Source organism: Bidens hawaiensis, unplaced genomic scaffold, assembly GCF_021521415.1.
Source record: "Bidens hawaiensis isolate Kalapana, Puna unplaced genomic scaffold, B.hawaiensis_p1.1 tig00009076_1, whole genome shotgun sequence".
NCBI lineage: Eukaryota > Viridiplantae > Streptophyta > Magnoliopsida > Asterales > Asteraceae > Bidens > Bidens hawaiensis.
In genome coordinates, this window is record NW_027491666.1 from 926,863 (window position 1) to 944,992 (window position 18,130).

The 18,130-nt window shown below is 34.7% G+C and overlaps 1 protein-coding gene and 1 pseudogene across 2 annotated transcripts; one reads left to right on the forward strand and one right to left on the reverse strand.

The window, feature by feature from the left end:
- Positions 1-332: 332 nt before the first annotated feature.
- LOC143531089 (nucleotide-sugar uncharacterized transporter 2-like) lies at positions 333-3,921 on the forward strand (annotated as a pseudogene). Its single transcript, XR_013134962.1, has 7 exons — positions 333-687; positions 1,528-1,679; positions 1,774-1,982; positions 2,239-2,332; positions 2,438-2,604; positions 3,335-3,505; positions 3,576-3,921. The product of XR_013134962.1 is annotated as a nucleotide-sugar uncharacterized transporter 2-like (transcript).
- A 131-nt stretch (positions 3,922-4,052) lies between these two features.
- Positions 4,053-9,158, reverse strand: LOC143531090 (uncharacterized). Its single transcript, XM_077026475.1, has 10 exons — positions 8,815-9,158; positions 7,065-7,108; positions 6,819-6,921; positions 6,412-6,538; positions 6,157-6,236; positions 5,713-6,060; positions 5,377-5,611; positions 5,025-5,283; positions 4,411-4,770; positions 4,053-4,329 (listed from the first exon to the last, which is right to left on the reverse strand). Exons 1-10 carry the CDS (start codon positions 9,092-9,094, stop codon positions 4,072-4,074), a joined length of 2,094 nt encoding a protein of 697 aa, XP_076882590.1. The 5' UTR covers positions 9,095-9,158; the 3' UTR covers positions 4,053-4,071.
- Between the last annotated feature and the right edge of the window lie 8,972 nt (positions 9,159-18,130).

Genomic DNA, 18,130 nt, shown 5'->3' on the forward strand with positions numbered 1-18,130 from the left:
CATTCCGATCAAAAGCCCTAAAAAATCAATCTGAAATTTGGAAAAAACTTAACGTCGTTAAGTTTTTTTAACGGAGGTTCAATGAAAACAAATAGTGTGAAAGTTGGGACCAGTGACAGCTATTTTTAAAGTTGGGATTATTATCGGCCAGCTGCATTAAGTTGGGATTATTACAATCCAATTTTCCAATATAAAATTATGAGTTAATCATTTGCTTTCTCTTTAGGTACGATTCCATTCAACCTAAGGTTGACAACGCTACTCAAACATTCGACAATAATATGTCAACTACGCAGGAACTTTAGACGTGGTGTGTAAGAAATCAATTGCTTCTTTTCTAAAACAACAAAAATAAAATAAAAATAAAAAGTGTAGATTATAATAATAGTTGAGTAAATAACAATCAAATGCAAATCATCATTTAATTTTTTTAATTTAGTTGGAAGTATAAAAACAAAACCTATGTTTCATTTTGCTACGCATCCTTCCAATCTTGAAATTGACATCTATTTTTGAAACTTGCATCAAAATTTTAAACTGGCATCAAGTTCAAGCCTTAAAATGTGAATTTGGGTTTCAGTAATTTCATTCCAGAGTTCATGATGTTTAGAGGAATGGAATTGATTAGCTCGGTTCTTGGTCGAAAATCGTTCTTGAAGAGAAAAGATAGTGATGCAGGGGAAGCAGGTTTGATTTATCTAAATTTTGGTTTGATTATAGTTTTGTAGTTGTTTGTATTTTATTTTCTATAGTTGAATTTTGTAAATTATTTATTATTTTTTGTTTAAATTTATGTTGTTGAATGTTGATTCTTCCTCAAATCAGTTTCATGATTCAAAAGTATAATTTAGAACTTTAATTTTGACTTAAGAGTTAAATTTATAGGTCTTTAAAATGGATTTTTTTTTTAGTTTTTTTACTTTATTTTACATTGGACAAAGAATTTCACCAAAAAACATATTTTTAAGATTCTAAAATTTTAAACTAGAAATTATATGTTTAGTTTTATTGTACGCAAGGCCGATAGATGAAAGATGACACGGTTTAAATGAGCGGTTGATAATGAAACAATTAGTACGTCATGCACTTCTTTTTAGGAAAATATGAATTTAACCAAGTAACCAATCAAAATGACTAACTTTGGGTGATATCTTGGATGTCAAAATCATGCTCCGGATAAAGAAATTTGGGTCCGAAGGTTCAACCCATTACACCATTTACGTCCATATTTTATGGACACGATAACTCCATATAAATCAAAAGTAATATACGTTTTAAGTTAGACCATTTTCTATTACAGTACACGGTTACTTTTATCAAATTACTCTAAATACGAATTTACCAACTCCGGTCAACAATGGACTTCGATAATTAATACCTATAGGTCCTAACAACTTGTTTTAGCAGGTTCAATTTGAATCGACATTTTGATCTTAACTCATATGTTTCTTTTAAGTCTTATACATGTATATATTATAACGAGTCATTTCGTTATATATCAAGACTAACTTTATGTTTAAATGTTAGCACGAGCATTAGAAGAACTTAGAGGATCACTCTACAATGAACTTCGGACATCAGAAGGAGCCAAACGTCAACAACAAAGATTATGTGGCCCTGTTGTCGCGTTAACCTTCAATTTTATGGTTTCCGTTGGAATCATCATGGGAAATAAACTGGTCAGTCAAAATCCTAAACTTTAAATCCTAAGTTTTATACAACTTTGTAGTAAAAATATGTATGGTTCATATTTTGGTATTGTGATTATTACAGGAAATGGGGAAAGTCGGGTTTAATTACCCGATCCTTTTAACTTTAATTCATTACACATCCGCTTGGTTGTTACTCGCCATTCTCAAGGCTCTCTCCCTCTTGCCACCATCTCCTCCAGCCAAAACGACATCATTCTCGTCGCTTTTTGCTTTGGGTGCAGTCATGGCTTTTGCTTCTGGCTTGGCCAATACCAGTCTCAAGCACAACAGGTCACTATTATAATATTACAAAAAAACTTTTAGTTTTTTAATAAAATGATTTCAAGATTTTATGTCACCGTTGACTTTTTTTTTTGGTCCAAAAGGTTAACTTTTTGTGATCAAGCAAGTTGACGGTGACTTAAAATCTTGAAGTATATTGGCTTTGTCGTCGCGATAGAGATAAATGCGTTGGACTCATCGTTTGGTTTCAAACATCCAATCAACTATAACAAATTATGTTTTGTTTTGTTTGCAACATGTGCAGTGTAGGTTTCTACCAAATGGCTAAAATCGCAGTTACTCCCTCCATTGTTGTTGCGGAGTTCATTCTTTTCAGAAATGTTGTTTCTTTTTACAAGGTTTACACAAAAGAACTTGGATTATTCTCTTAAAACAAATAGTATTTGCAACTTTACTTAGCCTTTTCATCATATATATAACTAAAAACGATAACCAACTGCTAGGTACTAGCGCTAGTGGTTGTTTCGGTAGGTGTAGCGGTTGCAACAGTGACGGATTTAGAATTCAATACATTTGGTGCGTGTATAGCGATTGCATGGATTATCCCGAGTGCCATAAACAAAATATTGTGGTCAAATCTTCAACAGACTAGAAATTGGACTGCTTTAGCGTAAGTGGTAACATATATCCACGTAAAAGTCCTAGGACCAAGACCAAACTTGGTCGAACATATGCTGGTCCTAGGCTCATAAGTTACATACAGTCCGGTTATAACAAGGACAACTTTTATGTTGTGTATTTCTCAAATACTTTTAAATGTCACAAACAAATTATGTTATTTGAAAATATTTCAATTTTGCTAACCAAAATTTAAGAATGATTAATAAGCTCTTTTTCATTATTATTAAAGTACGAGAATTGAAAAAAAAAATAAAATATTTCAACTTAATAAAATAAATAAACTTTATCGTTCACGAAAAAGAAAAAGATAAAAGAACGAGATTAGTCGGGATCAGCAACCAGGATCAGTACTCAAAACTTGTTCAATAGTCATGACGAAACTTGACCATGCATGATTTTATTCTCTGAAGAATAAATTAATATAATATGTGATACTTTAGGTTAGGGCGTGAAAACAATCGAGTTTGTAAGTTCACGGGTCAAATTATTCCAACCGAAACACGACTTATAGTTATTCATGTAAAAAACAGAAGAACTAGTTGCACTTAAAACAATGTAACCCAGACATTGCCCATTTAACTCATTTGTCCAAACGTGTTAAAAGGACTAAGCAAGTCACATGTCAACTTGTTTAATTCGTGTGGTTAAACATGTCGAACCGAACATTACCCATTTATAATCAAATCTAAATGTCTAATTAGGACTTGTTCACTTGATAGGTTGATGTGGAAGACCACCCCAATAACCATATTCTTCTTGGTAGCCTTGATGCCATGGTTGGACCCACCAGGAGCATTATCCTTCAAATGGAACCTCAACACCACCACTGCAATTCTCATCTCTGCACTCCTGGGCTTCCTCCTGCAATGGTCTGGAGCCTTAGCTCTCGGGTAAGCAAATCGTCGAGTCAACTCAAATACAATTCCAAAACCAACTCATTAATCCTTACTACTAATGCAGAGCAACATCAGCAACATCACATGTGGTGTTAGGTCAATTCAAGACTTGTGTCATCCTTCTTGGAGGTTACTTGCTCTTCAAGTCAGATCCCGGTTACGCAAGCATTTGTGGCGCTTTTGTTGCAATTTGTGGGATGTCGGTTTACACATCACTTAACATAAACAAGACTCAACACACAAAGCAAACATTTGACGATCAAAATGAAAAGACAAACGTTACCGGTGTATGATATGACGATAATCGAGCCTTTCAAGTTCTAACATCCCATTCTCACTCGAAAACTTTCATATGTTTCACAAGCACAATTTCCCTCATAAATTCCTCCTACCTTGTTTTAGTAAAAAAAAACAGATGTCTAATAGCCTAAAAATATGCTCTAGGGTTTTTTAAAATCACAATGGCCCAAACTTTGTATATATACAAATTGGGTCACAGGCAAAATATATTCTATTTTCTCCTTCCAAAAAGATACTTGACCATGAAGCAAAACCTAATGTCAACCGGTCCCTGTGTTCACTAACGCCGTCACGTGATGGTTAACCTGTGGTTCAATGGTGGCACCGGTAGGTGGTGGTTGATACATGAGTGGCGGTGGTATGGTGGATTGACCGGTCAAAGAATGATAAAGTGCGGCAGCTTGTAAGTGTGAAAAGGCAGCCATGTGTTGTCCTTGAGGGTAGGTATAGAAATAATTTGGCAGCATGTTATGTAAATCATGAACCGGTGCGTGAGCCCGAGCTTGTAAATCTTCAACCTGCGATTCAATGCGTATAAACAAAATTAACTAGATAAAAAATAATTAAATAAAATAAGTTATAGCTTACAAAGAACAAACCTGTTGAGTCTGTTGAACCGTTGAAACACTACCGTCATCATTTGCTTCTGATGTAATATCTTCATTGCTTTCATGATTGTTTTGTGAAGGGGTGAGTGTTTTCACGGCAGCTGCTGCCACCTGCAAATGATGGGCATTAGTGGCAGGTGGTGGCGGCTGAGGGAATACACCATGGTTCAACAAGTGAGCGGTTTGTGGCAAATACATATGTGGGAAATATGGATTATATGGAATGTAGTTTGGATATGGTCTGAAATAAGGAAACAAAGGTGGAGATAATGCTACAGAACCCTGGCCCGCCACTGCAGGTTGTGTCACAGACGGTTGACCCGCTGCAGTTACAGCTTGCGAGTTCCCATTCTGCATACATTAACAGTTGCCACAAAAACATAAGTAGATAACCCTAAAAACTTAAGTGAATAACCTGAAAAACCTAAGCAGATAACCTTAAAAACACAAGTGAATACCTTAAAAAAATAGCAACCTAAGTGAATAACCTTAAAAAAAACCCATAGGTGGATAACCTTAAAAACATAAGTAGATAACCTTAAAAACATAAGTAGATAACCTTAAAACCTAATAACTGCAATATTGAAGTTCTAGAATAAACTTGCCTGCTCAGGCACATCAAGTTGTACATAATGTGGGCCCATCAGGGGTGGCATATAGCCATAATAGTCCCTGGTTGTTGGAAGAACCGGAAGATTCTGGAATCCAGATGAAGGGGGAGGGGGGACCATATCCACCTTTGTCTGCTTGGCTATCACAGCAGAAGAATCAGATGATATATTATTAACTTCTGAACGAAATACATCTTCAAAAACACGATCTTGAATTTCACCTTCTTGAGCTACCGTTGAAGCGTTTCCGTTGCTGCCACCAAAAAAAGTTGAAAATTTTAAATACATTTTGAAAAATATAATAGAAGCAAAAAGTTCAAGAAAGAAAGCCAAGCATCTGATCTACCTCAAAGTAGGTTCTTTTACAGCTTCATTTTGCTGAGTTGACTCAGTCACGGAAATAGATTTGCAATCATCATCAGTAGCATCTAAACTTCCAAATATGAACTGGCATTTATAATTTTCAGGGACTTGTAAATGATCAGGGAAAATAACAGCTTGGTGAGAAGATAAAGTCGGTTTTTCCACCATCACGTCATGTTTTGGAGTCGATATAGCCAATTCAGACTCTTCTTCAGAAACTGAACTTGTATTTACAAAAGCAGAAAATATAAAAATATGTTAACATCTATTACAAAGCATGAGCTTCCTACATAAAAAACAAGAACAAAGAAACAATTACCTTTTAGAGGCTCGTTTGATAACTGAACAGGCTGCTGATTATCCTGAATAGGATTAACAACCTTTGAACTGTCTGGGGTTGGCAACAAAACAGGCTGCAAAGATTCTGAGATCTCTTTCTTTTCAGATACAATAGATTTTAGGTCAGAATCTGCAGCTTCCGTTATAACGGGTATGGTAGCAGTGTCTAACTGATCAACACTTAACTTCATGCCAGCTGGACTTCTTGCATTTGATTCATTAGTACCACTACGTTTCACAATCTCACATTTTATTGTACCCACAGCACATATGTGTTTTGTGTTCTGAGATGAAACCATAGCATGATCTGAAGCAGAGGATGTGACATCTAAAAGCACCAAAATAGTAATAAAAAGCCAAGAAGTTAGTGAAATTGGGAACTGTATTAAATACGATTAGTTAATAAGTTAAATATTAACATTACCTGCAGGGGATTCAGATGCATGTTTATGGTTGTGCTTCCCATTAGATAGAGCCGGTGTACCATTGGCCTTGGCACGAGAACTGCAAAAAGTATGATGTCAAATGAGTAAATTAGTTATAAATAAATTAAAAAAAAAACAAACACTTATTTTCAAGTCAACCCTATCTTGCCACCCATAAAATAAAGAGCACTAAACAAAGTAACAAAAACTGCGATATGTGTTTATATATAAACATTGATAGTTGAGATATTTACTTTGACACATGTACTACATTGTTTTCTTTTCCAGTTTGACCTTGCAAGGATGGCCTCAAAACCCTCTCTACGCGATTAGTAGCACCATGTTCCTTCCCTGAACTCGAATTCCTCCCACCTCCAACACCTAAAATGACAACACAACATAATTTCAATAATCTAAAGTGTAAACAAAATTTTAAAATATAAAGAAAAATACTTTATAAATGTTTAAAAAAGAGGATACTTCCACGATCAACATCTCGCTTATGTTGTCCCATGTATGTTTATTGCATGTATATATTGCCATATGCAGTTGAAATGTGAACCACTATTATATGTGGCATTACATAGAGTTGAAATACTAACCGATATAGCATATAAAAATGAAAGATATTTTAGTGTAAGATATAAGATAGTAATCATACCTTCAAAAACTTTAGATGAGTAGACAGTCCCTCGCCCACCCTTATCCCCCCTCCATTGATTACCCCGTGTCTGCATATTCTCACGAAAACCCTCATTGTTTATCTAAACAAAATTGTAGAAACAACTAATGAATTGTCATGCCATCAAGAAAACTAAGAAACATTTCCTTCATTAAAATTGCAACTTGTACATTAATTAAAGCTATAAAATAGACACGTGAGAGAAATCACAGCTGCACAACTTACGATTTTTCTCCGGTCATGTTTCTTTTTAACCACGTGAAAAGTATCTGCAAAATCAAAACAAAAACCATCACTTTTCACAGAATAAACTAAACAAGATTCTCACAAGCCGCAACATTTAACACTTTGATAACAGCTTGTTTGTAAAATGAATAAAAATACAAATGTAGTCAAACACATATATACGACCCGATCAACAAAATCACATATAGATACCATTATTGACAGGAAAGTCTCGTAGAACAACCGGCTTTCAACCATAAAAGAAGCAAGAATATTGAACACATTCCCATACCAGGTCCTAATGTTAACATTAACAACCATTAATAAATAATAACTAAAACCATTAATAAATTTAAAAAACATTTCACACAATAATAATCATAAATAGAAGAGCATGCAGTACAGATAATAACTCCAACAACAACTGCACATCCATCAAAGCAGAACCCATAACTGATTCAAAAGCAACGCAAAAAAATCATCACTTTTCAAAAACTAAAGTAAACAAGATTCTCACAAGCAATATCATTTAACACTTAAATAACATCTTGTTTGTAAAATGAATAAAAATACAAATGTAGTCAAAACACATATATACAACCTGATCAACGAAGTTGTACACAAATACCGTTATTAGAACCAAGTTTTGACCATATAAGAACACTGAACACATTCCCATATCAGGCTCTACCTTTCCCCTTTGCCATTACCACATTACCAACATTAACAACCAAAACCATTAATAAATTCAAAAACCCATTTCACACAATAATAATCATAAAGAGATGCGTTTGTAATACAAATAAATTATACCAATATACATGACCCGATCAACAAAGTCGGACACAGATGCCGTTTAAAAACACATACCTATATCAGGTTCTACCTTTTCCCCTATGCCATTACCACAGTGTCAACATTAACAACCAAAACCATTAAAAAAAAACATTTCACACAACAATAATAATATTCAAATAGAGAAGAGTATGCAATACTACAGAACCATCAAATCAAAACCCATGAATCATTCAAACATTAAACCCTAAATCCCAACTAAACTCAACCCAAAACACAAAACCTACAAACCAAAAGGGTTAATTTAAATCAAACACCTGGGGTTAAATAAAATAAAATAAAATGATACCAACATACAAGAGCCTCTGAGCAGCTTCGTTAGCATCAAGATTACAGTCCCACAAGTCACAACATTTAACACTTAAATAACATCTTGTTTGTAAAACAAGTGAAAATACAAAATGTAGTCAAGCACATATGTATCACCCGATCACTTCTCACATAATAAGCTAAACAAGATTCTCACAAGTCGCATCATTTAACACGTAATTAACATATTGTCTGTAAAATGAGTGAAAACACATATATACGACCCGATCACATCTCACATAACTTACTAAACAAGATTCTCACAAGTCACAACATTTAACACTTAAATAACATCTTGTCTGTAAAATGAGTGAAAATACAAATGCAGTCAAACACACATACATGACCCGATCAACAACATCCTATACAGATACCGTTATTGAAAAGAAATCTCGTAGAACAAACAACCGACTTTCGACCACGAAATAAGTAAGAACATAAACCCATTTCACACAATAACAATAACTCCAAAAACAACTTCAGACCCATGAAAACAAAACCCTTAATTAATCAAACTCCATAAGCACAAAACCCTAAAACCCACAAACACTAAAAGGGTAAAATAAATAATAATATAATAATATACCAATATACAATAGCCTCTGAGCAGCTTCATTAGCATCAAGATTACAGTCCTTAAGCATTGTGTATACATCCTCCACGCTGTGTTTTCCGGCGATCTCTTGGATGTGGTGGACCATGCTCAGACGGCGGCTGGCTTCGGTGGGGTCCATGGCGGAGTCCTTCAGGGTGCTGTACAGGAACTGCTCCGTGTGTTTGTGGGTTTTGGAGAGCTGGTGGATGACGTGGCGGATGTTGGCCGGAATGGAAACCCTAGACTCGCCGCCGGTGGTGGGCATGGACATGATGGTGGTGAGAGGAAAATGAATGAATAATAATAATTTTGGTATTGGAAGAGATGGGCGGTCAGAGGGTTTGATTGATTATTAATTGAAACTTTTTATATGTATATGATGTTATATTATGTTATGGGAAATAGTTTTGATCTTTGTTATCTTGTATATATGAAGACTAATCATATACAAATACAAATACTATAATCATAATAATGTTGATTGATTAACACAAATTTAATTGATATCGGTTAATATTTAAGATAATGATAGTGCTTGATATTATGGTAAAAAAGAATTACACTTTTGAAAAGTAATTTGTTTGATCATTGTAGTGGCGAGTCGATGAAAATGGCTTTTAAGAAACACAATAATGACAGGGAAATAACACTTTATGGATATAAGTATGGTGCAGGCATTACATGAGCTTGATTGAGCATGGGCAAACAATGGACACATGTTGCGGAGATGGTTAGGGTCTTCATAATGGTAGAAAGCACGGGCTATAGGAACACCGAGTTGAGCATGTGGGGTAGTAGTAGACTAGCAAATCTAGGAGCAGGCGGGTAGACCGTTGTTGGACGGCTTGTGCACCAGGCGGTGCACGTCAAACGTTAGCAAGGTGACTGTAACAATTGCATTGGGTGCACCATCTCCTTGACCTATCCTGGACCCCGACCTCCCCCTCGGTCAAGTCCTAGGTCTTCATAGTTTGAGCTCCAACAACCGCAACGTTCACGCATGTGGTCTTTAATTTTCCATTCTCCATCAACATTGGAAAACATCAATCTGCTTTGCATATCACCTTCCTCTTTTGGCTTTGGGAGACGTTCCTCAAAGGCCTTCAATCTTCCTACGGTTTCTTGAAACGACATCGTCTTAATATCCGCAAATTACTCAATAACCGCCACCATCTGTCTATATTTTTCTGGTACAACACCTAAAAATTTTCGAACCAACCTTATGTTTTCAATCGGGGTCCCCATGTTACTTGATTGTGATGCAAGTTGGCTAATTTTTCCATAAAATTAATTAAAAGACTCGATGTCCTTCATCTTCAATGACTCGAACTCAAATTCAATTGCCTCTAGTCGCGCCTCCACAATCCTATCAACACCAACGTAACGCATCTTCAAAGCATCCCAAACCTTTTTAGCCCTCGTGAACTGAGCAACTTGTAAAACAAGTTCTTCCGGTAAGGCTTGAAACAAATATGCTATTGTCATATTATTCCTCCATGGATTGGTATCGGTTCTTGGGTTCGTTTACCTCTCAAATCCCATGGACATTGAGAATCACCTTGATCTTCACAGCCCAGATGGTATAGTTGGTTTCCGTCAAAATGGGAACCTGAAACGCGAATGAACCGTTCCCCCTTACAATCGCAACTTGTTTGTCTCCCATTGTACTTTGGTTTCAACCCCTTTTGATCGTAGTTTTACCGTGTCACACCCCCATCTTAGGCCTAGGCGTGTGACTCGCAGTTGGTACCGTTTTTGTCAATAAATTAGAGTTACGGATTAATGCGGAAATATTTGTGTGGATTAAAATATTAATATTTACATATTAAAACACGGGATTATAAAATACCCGTTTAATGTTTACAAAAGATTACTTATTTATATAAACCCACCATTCATGTTAAATATTTAACAAAATGATCTGAGTCATCAGATTGTCTAGTGATGACTTCGATTCTTCAAGCGCATATCCTTCGTTACCTATAAAACAGTTTGAAAAGACGCTAGCAACATATGATGGTGAATAAGCTGACGCATAAAATATAGTTACTTAATTACCCTTCAAGACATAACTTAGGTATCGGCCCATCGTGGCTTAGTAATAATCAAGATAAAACTTAAACGCAATTATAAACTTAAGCTAAACTCGAAACAGCTCAGCAAACACCGCAACGTTCGAGGTTACTTAGTTACCATCAGTATACACATGATTACCCTCTCTCGGACATAACTTAGGTCCGGCCCGTCATGGCGGAGGCATAACCAGGTGTGGCACGGTGTGCCCACCGCCTACCACACATGAAAGGATCCAGACAAACGTACACGACAGCTTGAGGGCCAGCGATTACTTTTGTTCATAATGTTTTAGAGATACGTAATCTCATGTAATCAATTTAATTGACTCGATTAAACTCAGTTATAAAAGTTTGGGGCGTATTCACCTTTTTAAAAGATCAGCTTCACTTCACTGATCGAGTTTGTCTTTCTTTGTTATATCGGACCTATAGTACGAGTATAACCATTTGTTATTACTAGATCAATAATTTAGCTTTAAATATTTAGTCTATTTTGTATAATCTTTACGTCGATTATATTTTCTATTCGAACCTTTAGTTCAAAACATCTTTTCTTTATTTAATAAGTTCAGACCTTTAACTCGACTTATTTACTTTCTAACTGCTACGTTTATTCTTCTCAAAAAGACGTATACTTTATTTCTTTACTTATTATTTAAGAAATTAAACTTAAATAATATTTTCATTATTAATAAAAAATTATTTTATATTCATATCACTTATTTATATTTTCTTTGTTTATTTTCGAGGTATCGAGTAAACCCTCGAGTAGGGTCTAAGCCTTTTTAATATTATATTAATATTTCATTCGTTGCCTACCTTGTTCGGTTTATAATTTTCTAGATTCTCGGGCAGCACTTCCACGCTTTCACGTTTATCGAGAAATCTTGATCAACACTTCCTGGCACGCAAATCGAGGCACGCCGATCTTCAAAGCTTGTCGGCACGTACTTCGAGGCGGGGTGTCAGTTTGTTTCGTGTTGGCACATACTTCGAGGCAACGCCAGGTTTTGACATGTTTTACGAGGTACGAACTTTGGGTCAGTGGCACGTTTATTTTTACACCCCGACTTAAGGCCTAGACGTGTGACCAATAGTTGGTACCTGTTTTGTAAATATATCAGAGTTGTGGGTTTATGTTAGCGGAAGTCTTGAATAAAATATTATTATATTAAAAACTCGGGTTTAGATACCCGATTGGTAATTTAAATACTTGTCGTTTACAAAACATCATTCTTTATAGTATATTGTGACATTCGTAAATTTCGGGTTACTTTTATTATGTAAACCCGACCCGTTTTTAACCCAAATATTTCAAATATATAAAATATTGGATCTTGTCATTTAAAATATATAAAATATTGGATTTTTATATTATGCATTGTTTGACCATTTAATCATACCCATTTTTATGCAAACCATAAAAGAATCTTTATACCCAACCCTTCACTCCTTCCCTATATATACACACCCATCTTCTTCATTTTACTCTTGCTACATCTCCAAATTCTCTCTCAAAACTCCATAGATTCAAGGTTGTTTTATATATGAGTTCTTGAAGGTTTGACTTCCAAGAGTCAAACCATGTTTAATCTTTCACTCTATTTAGCTTATGTATTCTTATTAATAATTGTTTATGGTGGTACAACATATATATATATATATATATATATATATAATACATACCCCTTGTTTCCTTTGGTAGTTGCTTCTCCGGTTCCGATCGGTTTAAGTTTCGACCTCGTAAGGTAAGGCTTCATGTTCTTGATATATATATATATATATATATATATATATATATATATATATACTTATATAACTTGTTAATAAATACTAACCATGGCTAACTTATGCTCTTTTAGTTTATTTATGAAGTTCCATGGTGTGGGTTTGTAGAGACTAACCTCGGTTTAACCGTAAATTGTCCAAACCGTGAACCGAACTTTTGCTTACTAGTTTTGTTAAGATAGTTGTTTAAATATGTTTAACGTTAGATTTGAGTTTCAAAAATCATTTACAAGTTCTTTAATATTAAGCATGTGGAATCTATCTATGAACTCATTGGGAGATGGAAACCGAACCAAACCGAAACTTTTGCTTAAAAGACTTGTTGTTAACTTTTAGTTGTAAAACTTAAATATTTTTCATTTATAAATTATTATACAAGATCTATGATATTTGGGCATATGGAAACCATCAAGGAACATATTGTGAGATGGAAACCTAACCAATCCGATTTTTACTCGCTTAAGACACACAAGTGTGTTTTTAGCTATCAAGACTTGTATATTTCTTTAAAAATAGTTTACAAACTGATTTTAATTATTTTCTTAAGTACTTGGAATTGTTGATCCAACTTGATCTCATAACATAGTTTGGACCGACAAAACCGAACACTCGCTTAACGTGCATTGTTAGTTCTAAAACAATAGAACTACATACTTGGTTAAGTCTTAATAAGTTTTATTGAGTTATCTCATAACATTCATTATTTTGGAAAGTTGGCCTTGGGTTTGACCAATTATCAAGACCCGAACCAACAACCTGAACACTCGTTAAAAGCCCGTGTTAGTATCTTTATCCCAATGGAACTTGCATTTTAGCATTTTTCTCACCTTATTACTTACCATTGGTTATGTAAATATTAAGGTTAGATACTTTAACCCGGTTTCGAGCAAACTTACATTTTTAAAGGGTTATTATTATAAATTCTTAAATAGTTACATTTTAAACCTTGAACTTTAATTGTTTACTTTTTGCAACAATTATTTTATTTAAAGATCTTCAAGACAACCTTTCTAAATCCAAGACTTTCTTTTGTTTAGGCTTCATACGTTAAACCCGTTGTTCCGGAAAATCTTCAAATTACCAACTTTTCAAGTTTATTACTTGAACGTGAGTAACTTCATACCCCGTTTTCTATCTTTTGTTTTGGGATGACATTTCATACTTATTCAAATCAAATGCTTTATACTTGAGTCTTAAATCACAAACGTTATTGTATACTTTACTTAAATAAATGCTCGATTTGGTGTTCTATGCTTACATGATTATATGCTTATGTGTTTACTGCTTTTGGAAGGTTGATTCATAAATCCGTGAACTATCTGGTATTCTCTTATAGCGCGGTGCCGTTAATGTATTTTTATTAACGACCTCATGAAATCCGAATCTATTTGGTATTCTCTTATAGACGGTGCCGCTAATTTATTCTTATTAGCGACCTCATATTATCCAAATTATTGCTATTTATTTGTTGTTTCGTATACAAGATTGTGGCTTTTCTATTATATACATATATGCTCAAAAACTATGAATTGCTCACCAACCTTTGTATTGACAAACTTTATTTTATGAAATGTTACAGGTTTGCATCTAGGATGATTTTGGAGTTCGGTGAAGAAAACGTCACAAATACCGTTAGGATATTAGCAAAAATGAACAATATTTGATTTGCTATATTTGTTATATTTTGTTGTATTTGACTTATGATTATCGTTATGTGACATTTTTGATGTTGTGAAATGAAATGAGTTGTTAAATATTGTCGCTTAAAATAGTGTCATGCGCTTATGGGCAATCGTTACACCTCGGCATGTTCCGCCGCCTTTGGTCGGGGTGTGACATATATTAACATAAATATCTGAGCCACCAGATAGCATCTAATGCTATAACTCCAATATTTTATTCTGCGTTGCTTGTATGTTCTAACCTTTCTTAATTTTTAGTAAAATGGGTTGAAAAATACATCAGCACACAGCTGGTGAATGACGCTGACTCTTTGTAAAATCTTTTCAATACATTTGTGAAACCAACAATAATACCTTTGTGACTACTCATTAGGCACCCAACTTAATTGGGATAAAATTACCTTAAGTACATGTACAATTAATTATATTCACAAATCATTTCTCATAAAGCTTTCAGAGACATGTTGATGATTTGCATGGCCTCGGGAAAATGTCGAGTCACCATGTATGAATGGATCCAGAAACATGTATACTCTTAATCAGAGTGTCCGTTTCTTATTATTGTAACACAAGGTTTTAAGGATTCATAAATCCTATGCAAACATTCTGACTCTAAAAGAGTTGTAAAAGTTTAAAGCGTATTCACCTTTTCTATTTATAATCAGTTTCTGATACTGATTCCTGTTTTCTGATTTCTGCTTTCTTGTTTTGTTACCTCGGACCTATAATACGAGAATAACTTTTGTATAAATAACTAGATCATTGATCTAGCTTCAGACCTTTAGTCTGTTTTGTATAGCTTTAACCTTGATAAAATTATTTGTTATATAAAACATTTGGACCTTTAGTTCCTTTCTTTATTTACCAATTATATGTTACGTTTCTTCTTCAGGAAGAAACATCTATACTGAGTTTCTTCTTCAAGAAGAAACATTAACTTAAAAATATCCTTTTTATATGAATTTTATATTTCTTAATTATAAAGAAGAATCAAGAAGAAACAACCTTTTAACTATAATCTTTGCTTAAGAAAAGTTATTTTATGCTTAATCGTAATCAAAGTTCGGGTTATACCCCCGACTACGATCTAAGCCATTTATAATAATAAAATAATAACTTAGACAGAACCCCTACCTCGCACGGTTATACGGAGTTAGATATTTAAAACTTAACGAGCAGCACTTCTACTCTATATCGCGTATCGGGACTTAAACCATCAAAACTTCGGAGCTTGGCACGTACTACGTGACTATGCACGGAAAACAATGTAGAGAGAGAAAATATTCTTGAGAGAGTGTGGGAGGTGTTTGGGAGAAATGACCGTGACCCTCATTTTTATAGCCAAAATTGAGTCCCATCGCGATACGCGATGGGCTCTACTTTAACTGCTTCGCGTATCGCGACGCCCCCTTTTATGAGATCACGCCACGTGGTGACACGTGGTCTGTCACACTGCCACGTTTTGACACTGATGTGCTAAAAGTAGTCAAATAATTATTAACTAAAATTATATTAATCTAGACACTAGGTAATACTCTAGACCCTTAAACTTAACTTAGATTACTAACCGGTAAGTGAACCGATCGACTATAGTACAGCTAAATAAGTCCGGATATCGAACCCACGAGACTCTTTAAATTACGAAACTAGCAAATAAGACTTAACTGCAAGACACGACTATTTATTAATAATATTTGAGGGGGATATTTAGTACTTCTAAAAACTCTAAGTAATAATTAACTAATAAATACTTTAACTATTAAACTAATAATAAACTAATCAAAACCTAACCCTAATTAATATAATAATAAAACATAATCATTACCTTAAACTTAATTAATTAATTAATTAATTAATAAACCTTTAACCTAATTACTTTAACTAATAAACAATTAAACACTTAGATTAACTCAGATGATGAAGATAACTACCCAGGCCAGAATCCCAAAGTTACGGTTATTAAATAAATGGAAAACTCACGTTATGGAACTGGGATAATAAAATAGACCCTTAACAGAAAACCCGAACATGACCCTTGAACTTCAAGAAGACGCCTATGGATTTCTAACAAGTTTTAAGACTCACAAGTTTAATATTAAACTTCCTTAAGGTTATTTAATAGCTTATGTCTAAGTATCTTTTATGACGAAAACCTACCTTACAGCGTGTAATTCAAAAGATAGCAAAGAAGACTCAATTAACTTAATAGACTAAGCTGACAATCAAACCTAGACGGACTCCTTACGAAGAACTAAATCTAGCAATCCTGACAAGCAAAGATCTATCAACAACCTATCACATTACAACTTTCTAGGCTGGCAGTTCACTTTTATCTATTTACTTGATTTTATTGTTTCTATGATTTTAATCGATATTAATCACAAACTAGTCAAGAACACACAGTAAATGACCTAACAAAACCCTATCCTATGAAACAATCAACAAGGACAATGTGAAACAATAAATTCAAGTAAACAAAACCAAGCAATCATACGCATTAATTAAATCAAACTCAGTCGTTTACTTAAAACATAAAATCCATAACGAAAACGAAATCCAAATAAATATCAAACCGAACTAAGGTTCATCCGACCTAGGTAGTTTATGGAATTTAGCCTAGCATCATAAAGTTTAAATCAAACAAAACGAATAATAACGAAAACATGGTGAAAATATAAGAAATGGGAATCCAAGATGATAAAACCCGTAAACTCGAACGTGAACGTGTAGCTCTTCACCGGATGTCCTCTCGCCTTCAAAATCACCAACAAACGTGAAAAATGCTCCAAGAACTCTCCGGCCAAGGGTTTCAGGTTATGTCAGGCTTAAGTTAAAGGTGTTTAAATACCCAAAACAAGGCCTGACAAGAAGCAAAAACGAAATAAATCTAGCCCAGTGTTGCCTAGGCGCCGGGCGGCCGGGTTTGGCCTCCCCCTTCGCGCGGCGCTGCGTGCTTTTCCAAGGGGGCCGGTCAGACCGGCCCGGTCTAACCGGTTCTCTGCTCTGGTTCTTCCTGACGCGTTCCGGATCTCCTTTTCGACTCGTTTTAGCTCGTTTTTCACCGTTTTTAATGACAATCAAATCCCGGAACCTACAAAACATAAAAAAGTTAGTAGTATACAAATCTCGACTAAAAACGAACAAAAACAATTAAAATATTAAATAAAATAAACAAGGGAAACATATATATTTAGCATTATATCAGACACGTGGCTCGACACGTGTTATGCGTTGCCGACATCAGATCGCGGTACGCGATCTCCTAGCCTTTCCTCCATTGCGTGTAACATCCCCAAAATTTCAATCCAAATTTGACAAATTAGTAAAGTTGAAGGACCAAAATTATTCTCTACAATAAAAATTTAAATAAAGAAAATAGATTCATTTTATAAGGAAATAAAAATATTTTATAAAGACAGTCATGGAATAAGGAAATTCAATCCACATGGAAAGATGGAAGAAAATAGAAGCATTTCACTTAGGTATAAATAAGGAAAATGGAATCCATTTCTCATGGAAAGTGGTAAAGATTTGGAAGCTCTTTAAAAAGAGATAAAATTCCATAGTAATATTCTTTTATGCCTAGCATGCACTCAGTGGTCTTAGCGGATGGTGCGAAGCACCCGATGTGCAAGGGCACGGGCTCGGGCGAGGACAATGGCGACGACGTTGGGCGATGGGCGCAATGTGGCGCACTTTACACTTCGCACGCTCGCATCGCCGCCATATTGTTTTTGGGAAATGAAAGTAAGATCAAGATGT

Coding starts and splice junctions, on each gene's coding strand:
- LOC143531090 (XM_077026475.1), bottom strand. CDS start 9,094: ATGTCCATGCCCACCACCGGCGGCGAGTCTAGGGTTTCCATTCCGGCC. Junction 5,612..5,712: donor ATCAAACGAGCCTCTAAAAG/GTAATTGTTTCT, acceptor ATACAAGTTCAG/TTTCTGAAGAAGAGTCTGAA. Junction 4,330..4,410: donor CGGTTCAACAGACTCAACAG/GTTTGTTCTTTG, acceptor ATTGAATCGCAG/GTTGAAGATTTACAAGCTCG.